The sequence below is a fragment of the Herpailurus yagouaroundi genome, unplaced genomic scaffold (assembly GCF_014898765.1).
Source record: "Herpailurus yagouaroundi ecotype Mexico unplaced genomic scaffold, PumYag 217, whole genome shotgun sequence".
Lineage (NCBI taxonomy): Eukaryota > Metazoa > Chordata > Mammalia > Carnivora > Felidae > Herpailurus > Herpailurus yagouaroundi.
The window spans coordinates 4,218,448-4,231,891 of NW_024412448.1; the positions used below are offsets into that span (position 1 = coordinate 4,218,448).

General features: G+C 51.7%; 2 protein-coding genes across 4 annotated transcripts in view; one reads left to right on the forward strand and one right to left on the reverse strand.

Moving 5' to 3' along the window:
- TBC1D16 (TBC1 domain family member 16) overlaps positions 1-179 on the reverse strand; it is an 80,494-nt gene extending 80,315 nt beyond the window's left edge. For both annotated transcript variants that reach the window (XM_040456594.1, XM_040456593.1), the window contains exon 1: positions 53-179. The gene's annotated coding sequence lies outside the window, so the exon portion shown is untranslated. The remainder of the gene's footprint in view (positions 1-52) is intronic.
- Positions 180-264: 85 nt separating this feature from the next.
- Positions 265-13,444, forward strand: part of CCDC40 (coiled-coil domain 40 molecular ruler complex subunit) — a 42,836-nt gene continuing 29,656 nt past the window's right edge. The window contains exons 1-7 of one of the 2 annotated variants that reach the window (XM_040456591.1): positions 265-378; positions 2,203-2,287; positions 2,720-3,169; positions 9,286-9,430; positions 10,728-10,903; positions 11,724-11,807; positions 11,892-12,111. In XM_040456591.1, the coding sequence (XP_040312525.1) occupies positions 350-378; positions 2,203-2,287; positions 2,720-3,169; positions 9,286-9,430; positions 10,728-10,903; positions 11,724-11,807; positions 11,892-12,111 (1,189 nt within the window). In that variant the 5' untranslated portion in view covers positions 265-349. Of the gene's footprint in view, positions 379-1,179; positions 1,286-2,202; positions 2,288-2,719; positions 3,170-9,285; positions 9,431-10,727; positions 10,904-11,723; positions 11,808-11,891; positions 12,112-13,444 lie in introns of those variants that run through there. The other variant, XM_040456592.1, reaches the window with a different exon arrangement.

A 13,444-nucleotide genomic window follows, 5' to 3' on the forward strand; every position in this document is an offset into this window, starting at 1 on the left:
CCCCCCCCCACCACCACGGAGAAGCCTGCTCCGGAGCCCCTCGAGCCCCCACCTCCGCCTGCCACTTTCGGGGCGCTTGGCGGTCGCCGGTGCCCGGGGCAGCGGAGTTGCCTGGCTGGACGCTCGTAGACACGGCGGTCGCTTTACAGAACCCGAGCCGGGCGGGACAGAGCTCGGACTCAGAGACGGACAAACCATGTGTGTGTGAGTGTGTGTGTGCACGTATTTCGGTGCTGTGCGCCTCTAGCGCGCTTCGGTGGCACAAAGGCCGCGCCGCCGCGCAGCCAGCGCCAGCCCCGCGCGTGGTCCCCGCCCGCCGGATGTTGACGGCGTCGCCTAGCAACGGGAGATGGCGGAGCCGGGCGGCCCGGCCGGCGGGTAAGCGGGGCGAGGGTCGCGGGTCTCGCAGCGCCCCCACGCCTCCCCCTTGGCGTAGCCTCCGGGGCGTCCCTTCCCCTCACGCCCCCTTCCCCGCACCTGCGCCCCTCCCATACCCGCTCCGTTGGGCTTTCCCGCCTTCCCCCCAACCCCGCCACCCCCAAGCCTCCGCGCCCCTTCCCGTCTCCAGTCCCTTTGTCAGCGTCCCCCTCGCTCCGGCCGCTCTGCTCCCTGAACCCCCGTACTTGCTAGCCCCGCAGTAACCATGGCAACACTATGCTTGGCTGTGCCTGCTGAGAGGCCTGGGAGTGGGGGTCTCTGTGGGCCTGGGCCGCCCCGCCCCTCCGTCCTGGAAGGGCGGACCCCTCCCCCCTGCCAATGTTGAGTGCGGGAGGGGAAGGGTCAGGGTCCTTGTGGCCTGAAAGCCCCTGGGTGACCGTCCTCCGCACACAGGTAGACACAGGTAGACAGTAGCCACGTAAAGAACCTGCCACCAGCCTCTGTGCTCTCAAGCTTTATTTAAAAGGACAGAAACTATTTTAAAGAATTTGACCTTGGGGCGCCTGGGTGGCGCAGTCGGTTAAGCGTCCGACTTCAGCCAGGTCAGGATCTCGCGGTCCGTGAGTTCGAGCCCCGCGTCAGGCTCTGGATGGCTCGGAGCCTGGAGCCTGTTTCCGATTCTGTGTCTCCCTCTCACTCTGCCCCTCCCCCGTTCATGCTCTGTCTCTCTCTGTCCCAAAAATAAATAAAAACCGTTGAAAAAAAATTAAAAAAAAAAAAGTAAAGAATTTGACCTTTTACTTTTGATGCTTCTGTAGTGTTTCATTAAAAAAAAAAAGTCGATTTATATGTACTGATATGGAAAGAATTCCAAGTTACAGAAAATGAAAAGACTAAATGGAAAACAGTATGTAGAGTGTGATCTCTAAGTGTGTGTGTGTGTGTGTGTGCGCGCGCGATTAAATGCATAGAAAAGTATTTGAAAGAATATACCCTTAAATCTCTTCTATTACTAGTGGTTCTCTTGAGAAGGGGAGGGAGAGTCACAGAGCATTTTCACTGTGTCACACACTTCTGGGTTAGTCTGACTTTTTTAAAAAAATAAGCTTGTATTTTTCATTAGAAGACATAATTTTAGGAATGTAAATGATAGGGCACCTGGGTGGCTCCGTGAGTTGAGCATCTGACTTCAGCTCGGATCCCGTGGTTTTGTGGGTTCCAGCCCCACATCAGGCTCACTGCTGTCGGTGCAGAGCCTGCTGAAGTTCAGATCCTCTGTCCCCCTCTCTCTGCCCCTCTCCCTTTGTGCTTTCCCCCCAAATAAATATTAAAAAAAAAAAAAAAGAATGTAAGTCATGACATCCTTGTACTATGGAAATCATGGAGAAACTAACCAAGGGTCTCTGAATTTGTCCCTTCTGTGCAACATTCTTTTATTTTGTATTTCTTTTCCCCAGTTTTGTCCCAGACACACACACACACACACACACACATACACACACACACACACACATATATATATGTATGTATATATATTCAGGGTGACTTTTCTGTTGTAATCTACTTACGCTGTTCCTTTGATGTTTCCATAATTATTTTTCATTCATTCGTACAGCGACTCTTTTGTGGCACTCCCTCCCTCCAGGTAACAGGTATGATCTAGTGCTGGGGTTGGTGACAAACATAACAAAGTCATGGCCAACAGCCTAGAGGGAAGGCAGATAATGAACAAGTAAATAAGAATATATACAGACACTGGGAGGTCATAGATGCTAAGAAAAAGAACGCTGTTATTGGAAACTTAGACTGTATATCTGCACCCAGGTCTGAGCCAGAAGGCGAATCAACTGCTGAAGGAGAGAAGGGCCAGAATGATGAAGGCGGGGATCAGAGTGTTGAAGGCGACAGGGTAAGGTTCCCTGTGGGGTGGGCTGTGTGTGCTGGGCTTGTAGGCACGGAATTAAAGAGTTAAGAGCTGTTCAAGAAGACCGTACAGTGATCTTGTACGTTGCACTAGAACAGACTCAATCCCATCGCAGAGAAACTCGTTTTCCTTCCTTCCCATTCTGGAGTGTTGGTGGCTAGTCAGGATGCCCCCCACCCCCGTCTCCTACTCAGATCACCCTGAGGTTTTCGGAATTCGGTTTCTATAGCAAAGGACGCAAAAATCACAAACACTGGAGGGAACAGATAAAGCGTGGAGCGTATTCTCTCAGTGACACGCAGACGTGTACAGATGCGATTTTCCCGTCCGCATAATTACACAATGAAGAGTAAAACTTCACAGGGCGCCTTATACTGTGTTTCCTGATTTTTTTTTCCCCCTGCCACGCATCTATAGATCCCACCAACAGAGAGGAGCAGTGACCAGAACGATGACGAGGCTGTCGATGCCGCAAAGCTTTCTGAAGACGATGAGAAAGTCACAACTGAAGGAGAGACCGAGATTGAGGGAGAAGTCGAAAGTGTTGAAGAAGTGGAGACAGAAGAGGAATTTGAATCTGAAGGAGAGTTCGAATCCGATATGGAAGGCACATCACCCGAAGGGAAAGTCAGTTCTACGGATCTGGCTTCTTTATACAAAAGTCCTGCGGAGATGCCCAGAGAGGAAGCGGGCCCCACATACCTGTACGAACATGTGGGCGGGGAAGCTGTTCCCGAAGACAGAGGAGCTCCCGGTCCGTCAGAATCCGGAGAACCAGGGGACACCTCCGCACAGGCATCCCTGCAAGCCTTGGGCTTATCCGAACAAATAGGCCGGGATGCTTCCGGACCCCAGACTAGCACGCCGGTGAGTGGCCCTGAGGTCTGTTTTATGAAAGTGTTTTATTGCCTCTGTGGTCTGTCACCCTGGGTGAAGAACTCGGGGCACGTTATAAAAACACATCACAATTCCTGTTAGAAATTTCTTAGCAAACTGAGGTCTTAGGACCTGCTGTTGAATGCCAAGAGTTTCTGGACCTTTCTTTGGTGTTCGCCAGCCCTAGGTTGGGAACATTTCAGTAAGGGCATCCAGGATTCTGGTCTCCAGAACGGCACTGTCCAGTGAAACTTTTCATGATGATAGAAATGCTCCTTATCTTTGCTGTCCAACATGGTTGCCATCAGTCACATGTGGCTTCAGAGATGGAGGGACTGAATTTTTAATTAGGATTCTAATTAAATTGATATAACCACTTGTTGCTAGTGGCTACCATATTGGACAGGGCAATTCTAGATCATAATGATTATAATGACAATAGTTACTGTCTTTTAATTTTCTTTTCTTCTCTTTATTTCTTTTTATTTTTTTAATATGAAATTTATTGTCAAATTGGTTTCCATACAACACCCAGTGCTCATCCCAACAGGTGCCCTCCTCAATGCCCATCGTCCACTTTCCCCTCCCTCCTACCTCCCATCAACCCTCAGTTTGTTCTCAGTGTTTAAGAGTCTCTTATGGTTTGGCTCCCTCCCTCTCCAACTTTTTTTTCCTTCCCCTCCCCCATGGTCTTCTGTTAAGTTTCTCAGGATCCACGTAAGAGTGGAAACATATGGTATCTGTCTTTCTCTGTATGGCTTATTTCACTTAGCATAACACTTTCCAGTTCTATCCATGTTGCAACAAAAGGCCATACTTCATTCTTTCTCATTGCCACGTAGTATTCCATTGTGTATATAAACCACAATTTCTTTATCCATTCATCAGTTGATGGACATTTAGGCTCTTTCCATACTTTGGCTATTGTTGAAAGTGCTGCTATAAACATTGGGGTACAAGTGCCCCTATGCACCAGCACTCCTGTATCCCTTGGGTAAATTCCTAGCAGTGCTATTGGCGGGTCATAGGGTAGATCTATTTTTAATTTTTTGAGGAACCTCCACACTGTTTTCCAAAGTGGCTGCACCAGGTTGCATTCCCACCAACAGTGCAAGAGGGTTCCCGTTTCTCCACATCCTCACCAGCATCTATAGTCTCCTGATTTGTTAATGATTATCTTTGAGAGAGAGAGAAAGAGAGAGAGAGAGAGAGCACAAGGGGGGAAGGGTAGTGGAAGAGGGAGAGACCGAATCTGAAGCAGGCTCCAGGCTCTGAGCTGTCAGCACAGGGCCTGACGCAGGGCTCGAACCCACGAACCGTGAGATCATGACCTGAGCCGAAGTCGGCCCCTTAACCGACTGAACCACTCAGGCGCCCCTCTTTTTTAAATTTTTGAACAAGCATGGGATTATAGAAAAATTGAATCATGGGGGCATCTGGGTGGCTCAGTCAGTTAGGTGTCCGACTCTTGATCTCAGCTCAAGTCTTGACCTCAGAGTCAGGAGTTCAAGCCCCGTGTCGGGCTCCACACTAGGCATTGAGCTGCTTAAAAAACAAAAGAAAGACAGAAAAAAGGAAAATTGAAGTATTATTCGAAGAACTTTTTATTTTTTTAACCTCGGAGAGTAAGTTGACGATCTGATGCCCCATTGCCTCCAAGTGCTTCTATGCGTGCCTCCCACGAACAACCAAAATATAACTATCAAAATCAGGAAATTTCATCACATTACCAGATAATCCTCAGGCCTCATTCACCAAGTGTCCAAATGATGTCTTTTATAACAGAAGTGCGTTGCAAATCACATGTGGCTTTTAGCTGTCCCTTCTGTCAGGACTTAAGCTTTCCTTGACTTTAATGGCCTTGACACTTTTAAAGACTACCAGCCAGCCACTTTTAAAATGTCCCTCAGTTTGAATATTCCTGGTTTTCCTCTTGATGCAATCTGGGTTATGATCCAATGGAAAGGGTTCACAGATGGATTCTGTGTCCTCCTTGTGTCCTAACAGGTGGCACACAGTCATAGTTTGTCCCATTACCAATGATGTTGGTTTGGATCCCTTGATGAAAAAGGGCCATTCTTCTCCACTGCGAAGTTACCGTTTACCCCTTTGCATGTAAGAAAAATTGGGTGTGGGGGCGCCTGGGTGGCTCAGTTGGTTAAGTGTCCAACTCTTAGTTTCGGCTCGGGTCATGATCTCACGGCTAGTGAGTTCAAGCCCCACGTTGGGCTTCAAACTGACAGTGTGGAGCCTGCTTGGGGTTCTCTCTCTCCCTCTCTCTCTCTGTCCCTCCCCTGCTCACTCTCTCTGTCTCTCAAAATAAATTAATTAAATAAAAAGAAAAGAAAAGAAAAATTGTGTGGGAAGGTGCTCTTTTTGTTTAAGATAGGAAAGTGAGTATTTCAAATGAAGAAAAAAAAATCACATTACCACCATATTTCTAGGAGTTCATATTTCTCTCAGCAGTGTGTACAGGTCCATCTTTTATCAGATTTATCCCTCACTATTTTGGATTTTTTGATGGTATTTTAAATGTCTTCCAATTGTTTGTTGCTATATTGTATATAGAAACACAACTGATTTTTGTATATTGATCTTATATCCAGCAACATTGCTAAACACCCTGCTAGTGAGGGGCAGAGAGAGAGGGGGAGAGAGAGAATCCCAAGCAGGCTCTGCTCTGCCAGCACAGACAGACCGATGCAGGGCTCCGACCCACAAACCGTGAGATCATGACCTGAGCCAAAAGTGAGAGTTTGTCACTTAACCGACTGAGCCACCCAAGTGCCCCCAACACCCTTGTTAGTTCTAGTAGCTTTTTTGTTTTTGTAGAATCCATACAATGCTTCATAAGGATGATCATGTTGTTTGTGAATAAAAGCAGTATAACTTCTTCCTTTCAAATCTAGATGCCCTTCATTTCTTTTTCTTGCCTTCTTACACTGGCCAGTACTTCCAGTACAACACTGAATAGAAACTGTCCCCAATTTGGCCTATGAGAGCCCATTTAAGTTGGTCTTTGTGTCCTTCTGACGTACCCACATCATGCTTTTTTTTAACTGCCATCATCCTTGGAGAACTTTCTCATTCTCTGGCACAGAACTGCCTGGCCCTCGAATCAGACATTTCTCCAGGAGCCTGGTTTCTTTTAATGGAAAACAGAATTTAGAAGTTAAGATTCAGGTGCCAGGTAATCTCATTGACTGGGATGTCACTGTCCCCAGGATCTCTCAGTATCATACACAACACACACGCACATGCCACACACACACACACACACACACACACACACACACACACACCAACCTCACACCAAGCTTTCTCTAACACCACTCACCCCCGAGTGGGTTCCTCTTGATGTCCTCCCTTTCCATATTCCCATGTCCTTTTTCCAACAATGGGAAGCCGAGCCTCCATTCTCCTTGATGTAATTATTAATTTGATCAGCCCCCGAGGTGTAACCCTCACTGCATTTCTCCACCCTCCAGTGGACCCTTCTCACCCCACCTGAACTGCGACACCCCACACTGGGACGCCCCAGTCACCCTCGTCACTGTGGGGCCAACCCCACCCAGGCGGGCCCCAGGATGTTTGGGCTCTGACTCTGTGCCAGGCTATCGTCTGTGGGGACTCCTGTCTCCAGGCCCAGGCCTGTCACCTGTGCGGTGATGACCCCCCACAGGGACGGTCTCTGGAACCAGCCCTCCTCACCCCACATTAGGCCAGCCCCACCTGCTGGCTTCAGGTTTGAGTTGTTCTGGAAGGAAAGCAAGGAGCAGGGTTACATTCCTCTATCTTCGACTCTGGGCTGGACGCGCCTACACCCTTGACGTTGCTGTCTCAGTGAATCTGACAACAACCCTGTGGGGCAGGAACTATGATTACTGTACAGATGAGGGAACGGGCAGACAGACTTCCCTGCCCAGAGTCGCACAGCTGTGATGGTTGCTCTCGATCCAAAGCCACCGTTCTGAACCACAAAGCAAAGATCCTGCCCCACCTGATGAACCCAAGAGAGTTAATAGCTTTGGAGAATAATATGGTTTGATGCCCACTAATTAAACTCAGAAGAGCAAGTGTCTCCACCTCGTAAGATGTCCAGAAGATGAGAAGCGTGGGCCACTTGGTGATGTGAGCTGTAAACTCAGTGTGCGCCCGTGGGTCTAGTTTCTAGAAAACGCACAGGGAAACAGTTTCCAAGTGTGATCAGCCAGAAGGGCAGAGACAAACCTGAGAGAGAGCCTGATTTTCCTTCCTCTCAACTGGTGCTCAGTCTTTAGGAAGAAGAGGAATTGCAGGGAGGGAGCTGCCAAGTGCATCGGCCTCTGGATGCCTCGTTGAATTTTCAGGGGGAGAAGCCTTTTCTGGACACCGCAGAGGTGGGCTTTTGACTCTGGGCCCCCATTACTGTCATTACGGTTCTGGACGCCTCGGGGGTGGTTTCTAGAATCGGCATCACCTGAGGAAGTATTAGAAAGAGCACGAGCTGAGGGTTGAGGCGTCCCAAGTCTGCACCTGCCCTTGGCCGACTGTGGGAACTTGAGGCAAGTTCTTTAGCTGCTGTGAGGCTGCTTCCTCCCCACCCCCCCGCCCCCCCCCCCACCGCCAGATAACAGAAGTGACTCCTATCACCTCCTCACGGGGTGTTGTGCAGGGTCATTGTTGTTACCAATACCCACCAGTTCAACAGCAGCAATAATTATCATCAACAGTAATATTATTGCAAGAGTATCTTTTAAAGCTAAAACGGAGGCAGGCATTTTTATCGAGAGAAGATGTTTTCTTTTCTTTTTTTAAAATTTAATTTATTTTTTAATTTACATCCAAGTTAGTTAGCATGTAGTGCAACCATGGTTTCAGGAGTAGATTCCTTAGTGCCCCTCCCCCATTTAGCCCCTCCCCCCTCCCACCACCCCTCCAGTAACCCTCAGTTTGTTCTCCATATTTAAGAGTCTCTTCTGTTTTGTCCCCCTCCCTGTTTTTATATTACTTTTGCTTCCCTTCCCTTATGTTCATCTGTTTTGTATCTTAAAGTCTGCATATGAGTGAAGTCATATGATATTTGTCTTTCTCTGACTAATTTTGCTTAGTATAATACCCTCTAGTTCCATCCACGTAGTTGCAAATGGCCAGATTTCATTCTTTTTGATTGCCGAGTAATATTTCACTGTATATATATCATGTCTTCTTTATCCATTCATCCATCGATGGACATTTGGGCTCTTTCCGTACTTTGGCTATTGTCGATAGTGCTGCTATAAACATTGGGGTGCATGTGCCCCTTCAAAACAGCACACCTGTATCCCGTGGATAAATGCCTAGTAGTGCAATTGCTGGGTCGTAGGGTAGTTCTATTTTTAGTTTTTTGAGGAACCTCCATACTGTTTCCCAGAGTGGCTGCACCAGTTTGCATTCCCATCAGCAGTGCGAAAGAGATCCTCTCTCTCCGCATCCTCGCCAACATCTGTTGTTGCCGGAATTGTTAAGGTTAGCCATTCTGACAGGTGTGAGGTGGTATCTCATTGTGGTTTTGATTTGTATTTCCCTGATGATGAGTGATGTTGAGCATTTTTTCATGTGTCGGTTGGCCATCTGGATGTCTTCTTTGGAGAAGTGTCTGTTCATGTCTTTTGCCCATTTCTTCACTGGATTACTTGTTTTTTGGGTGTTGAGTTTGATAGAGAGAAGACTTTTTCTTATCAAGATGTCCCTAAAGTGGGATGGTTTGGAAAAAAGTAGAAGCAACCCTCTTGCCTGGGGCTGAGGCTTTCCAGCAGCCTTTTGTACAGAGGAGGCTCAGAAATGTTGCTTACCATCCTCGGGGAGATCAGCATCTGGAAGTAAAGAACCCCACGTGTGACACACGTCCATACCTCAGCATGTACACTTTGCTACAGTTCTAGACAGGCAGAGACCATTCCTGAATTCCTGGGGTCGGGGGCGTAGATGTTTTCCATTTTGCAAAAGCCAAATAACCTTTATATCCAAATGGTTTTCTTTTGTTTTAGCAATTACGTTGAACTTTGAACACTGGAATAGGTCAAAATCAAGTAACTTCAGTCCTGATGAAGCCCTCGTTGATTTGGGTTTGGTTGTTCTTGCTCTAGAAATCCTCGCACGAAGAGCTCCAGCAAAAAGTCTTCCCTCTGGGGACACGACACCATCTCCGACTGAGCCAGGGAAGTAGCATCACGTCCTTGGACTTTGACGAGCTGCTCTTGAGCACGAAAGAACCCTTCACGCAGGAGCCAGGTACCACGGCACCCGCCGGGCCATCCCGTCCTGTCCTGCCCATGGAATAAGCCCCTTCACATCCCCTTCAGTGTGAGCGGTGCCACTCATTCGCCACCTGTTACCTCATTTCTTGTTCAGCTATGAGCCTAAAGACAAAAATGTTATTAATAGGTATTATTCACTCTGTCGCATCGTGTTTAATCCTTACAGTAACCTGATGACGTAGGAACCAGTCTCCCATTTTACAAAGATCCTAAGAGTCATTTAGTGGCCTATCCAAGTAAGTGGCAGAAGCAAACCGTGACTGAGATCCGATGATGTCCCAAACCACAGCCCCTGACTGCCACTTCCTGCTGCCTCCTGGTCTCACAGAGGGGCTCGGCCACAAAATCCTCCAGTGTATGTGTTTTCTGAGTTTCAGAGGCTTGCTCGGCACGCCCTGTCCCCTATCCCAGTGTGGTGGACGTGGGAAAAGCAAATTGGGGTATTTCTTATTCCTTACGGTACATGTGCGTGGATGGTCCAGCTAACAAAGCCCTGTATCACCCCACAAGTGACCCAAAGATAGCTCACATCTGAACGAGTTAAAAACAGAACAGGATCTCTCTAGCTCAAGTGGATAGGGAAGCTGGAGGTGGCGCCTCACAGATATTTCATTTCTTGTCAATCTTTTCAGCCGTTTCCCATCAAAAACAAAACAAAACAATGTAGTCCCTCAGTAAGGAGCCAACTGTCACCCAATATTCCCTATCTGTGTCTAGAAAAGTATCTACAAAACTTCTTTCCTTCTTGGAATATATTAAAGGTAATATACATTAACTTTTTAAAATTTTTACCTTCTTTACAAGTTTTTTGAGTGAGAGATCGAGAGCAAGTAGGGCAGCGGCAGACAGAGAGGGAGACAGAATCCCAAGTAGGCTCTGTGTTGTCAGCACAGAGCCCAACGCGGGGCTCGAGCTCACAGATCGTGAGATCATGACCTGAGCCGAAATCAAGAGTCAGATGCTTAATGGGCTGAGCCACCCAGGCGCCCCTACATCACCTTTAAAATGTGATCCTTTCATGCGCGCGCTCTCAAAAATAAAAATAAATAAATAAAGTGCGATCCTTCTTATGGATCATGTAAATCGACACATAGAAGATTCACGAACAGAAGACCCTGTAAGCAGCGCTTCTGAGCCCCAACCCCCTGGACGTTTGTCTCTCTTTTCCACCGTGTTGCACGCGGTTGGACATCAGCCTCGCCTGATGGCGTCTGCAAGTGGCCTCGTTAAGCACCGTACTAGCCCCTCAACAGGGCTTGCTGTCTCCCCAGGTGTCCCCCCTGAGGAGCCTGATGCCGAGCCCGAGGGAGAGGCCGTGCCCGCCTTCCTGGACCAGATCCAGCAGCTAAGCCCTCCCAAGGAGGAGACTGTAGACGGAACAGAGTCCGAGGGCAGCAACGAGGCGGAGGAAGACAGAACCCCTCTGGTGGTTCTGGACCCAGACCACGTAAGGACATGCTCCCAGGCCTTGCTGGCGCCCTGCACACACGGAGAGCTCCCCACGCCCCACCCCGGCCCCGCGCGCCCCTCACCCTCTCGGCAGTTTGTCTGCACGGTTTGGGCCGCTGCTCTGTGAGGCGTCTTCTCCTGTTCTGCCAAGTCTCAACCTTGGCACGGCTGACATTGGGACCGGGTCACTCTCTGGGGGCGGGGGGGGGGGGGGGGACTGTCGGACACAGCATCCCTGGCTCCAGGCGCTGGATGCCAACAGCGCCCCTGCCGCTTAGCCGTGACAGCCAGAAATGTCTCCAGATACTGCTGGACGTCGGGTGGGGGCGCGGTCACCCCCACTCAGAGCCACCGCTTGGAGCGAACCTACCAGGTTATGAGCTCCCTGGCCGCCCCCTCTGGTGAGCGGGGAAGGCAGATCTTGACCGGCCGAGCCCATTTGGACAGTCGCGGTGCCCACCCCCCACCCCGGAGAGGATCGGCAGTTGCTGTGGGAAAAGGGGCTCCGTGCTCATTCAGCGCCGGCGACCCAGGTCCATCACCCGTCTCATCTCCAGGGAAGTGGGGGAGGGGGGTTCCAGGACCACCACCCCAGCTCACCCAGGCATTCCCCCAAAATAATGCGCTCAAGCCTTCAGTGCCTGGGACAGGGCCATGAGTGCCTTTAATCTGTGGCTGGCAGAGTAGGTCTCCGGGCAGAAGCGGGGAGCACCCGGCGTGGAAGTCCTTTCCGTGCCCCCAGGGAGACCTCTGGCGACCTCGGCTGTGCCCTGCATAGGCCAGGAGAGTGACCCCGGCCGGCTTCTCTGTCGTTTTAGCCCCTGATGGTAAGGTTCCAGGCTGCCCTGAAGAACTATCTCAACCGACAGATAGAGAAGCTGAACCTGGAACTTCAAGAGCTGGTGCGTATCTGTCCAGGCGGCCCCGCGCCGCCGGGCCCGTCTGTGCGCCTCCGTCCGTTGACGCAGCCCCTCTCTCTGCGGCAGGGTGCGGCCACCAAGCAAAGCCGGGTCCAGCGGCAGGAGCTGGGGGTGCATCTGTACGGGGTCCAGCAGCACCTGGCCCGCCTGCAGATGCAGCTGGAGAAGAGCCACGACCGGCACTCGATGGCCGCCTGCGCCAGGCGACAGAAGGAGGAGGAGCTGCGGGCCGCGCGCCAGCTCTACGCCCAGACCTGGCAGAACGCCAACGGCGAGCGCAAGAAGCGTAAGGCGGGGCGTCCCCGCGTGCTGTCACGTCCCCGTGCGCCTGCGCGACCCCGAGGGTGTCCCCGAGTGCCGTCATGACCCAGTGGGGCGTCCCCGCGTGCTGTCACGTCCCCGTGCGCCTGCGCGACCCCAAGGGTGTCCCCCAGTGCCGTCATGACCCAGTGGGGCGTCCCCGCGTGCTGTCACATCTCTGTGCACCTGCGCGACCCCGAGGGTGTCCCCCAGTGCCGTCATGACCCCGAGGGTGTCCACGCGTGCTGTCACGTCCCTGTACACCTGCGCGACCCCGAGGGTGTCCCCGAGTGCCGTCACGACCCAGTGGGGCGTCCCCGCGTGCTGTCACGTCCCCGTGCGCCTGCGCGACCCCGAGGGTGTCCCCGAGTGCCGTCACGACCCAGTGGGGCGTCCCCGCGTGCTGTCACGTCCCCGTGCGCCTGCGCGACCCCGAGGGTGTCCCCCAGTGCCGTCACGACCCAGTGAGGCGTCCCCGCGTGCTGTCACGTCCCCGTGTGCCTGCGCGACCCCGAGGGTGTCCCCCAGTGCCGTCATGACCCAGTGGGGCGTCCCCACGTGCTGTCACGTCCCCGTGCGCCTGCGCGACCCCGAGGATGTCCCCCAGTGCCGTCATGACCCAGTGGGGCGTCCCCGCGTGCTGTCACGTCCCCGTGCGCCTGCGCGACCCCGAGGATGTCCCCCAGTGCCGTCATGACCCCGAGGGTGTCCACGCGTGCTGTCACGTCCCTGTGCGCCTGCACGACCCCGAGGGTGTCCCCCGAGTGCCGTCATGACCCAGTGGGGCGTCGCCACGTGCTGTCACGTCCCCATGGGGAGGTGCCACATACCATCTCATCCCCCAAAGGCTCCCTGGGATCGCAGGGAGAAAAAGCAAGATGTGGTCATATCCTAGGGGGCTTCCCAGGCTCTTTAGGGAGGGAAGTCATGTGCGTCTTCAAAGGCCCCTCATGAGGTGAAGCAGCAAACAGCGAAAGGAGACGGGGTCAAAGCTGAAGAGGCAAGTGGGACGTCGGGGCTTGGCAGGCTTTAAATAAGTGGGAAGGAATGGGTGAGGCCCAGTCTGGAGCCCAGGGGCTTGAACAAGCCGGGGCCCATGGCCCAGGGGACAGGGCAGAACCCAGGGAGGCTTTGGACCAGATGAGGCAATAGGGCTTTTCCTAGTAAAACAGCCCCCACCCCGCCCCCACCCTGCTCAGAGCCAGGTCGTCGGCCTCCCTGAACGGCCGCTCGCTCGCTTGCTCTGCTGTGATTAGTTCAGCCTGGGGCTTTTTCATGTTTCCAAGTTTCTTCATCAACTCTATGATCATTGCAATGGG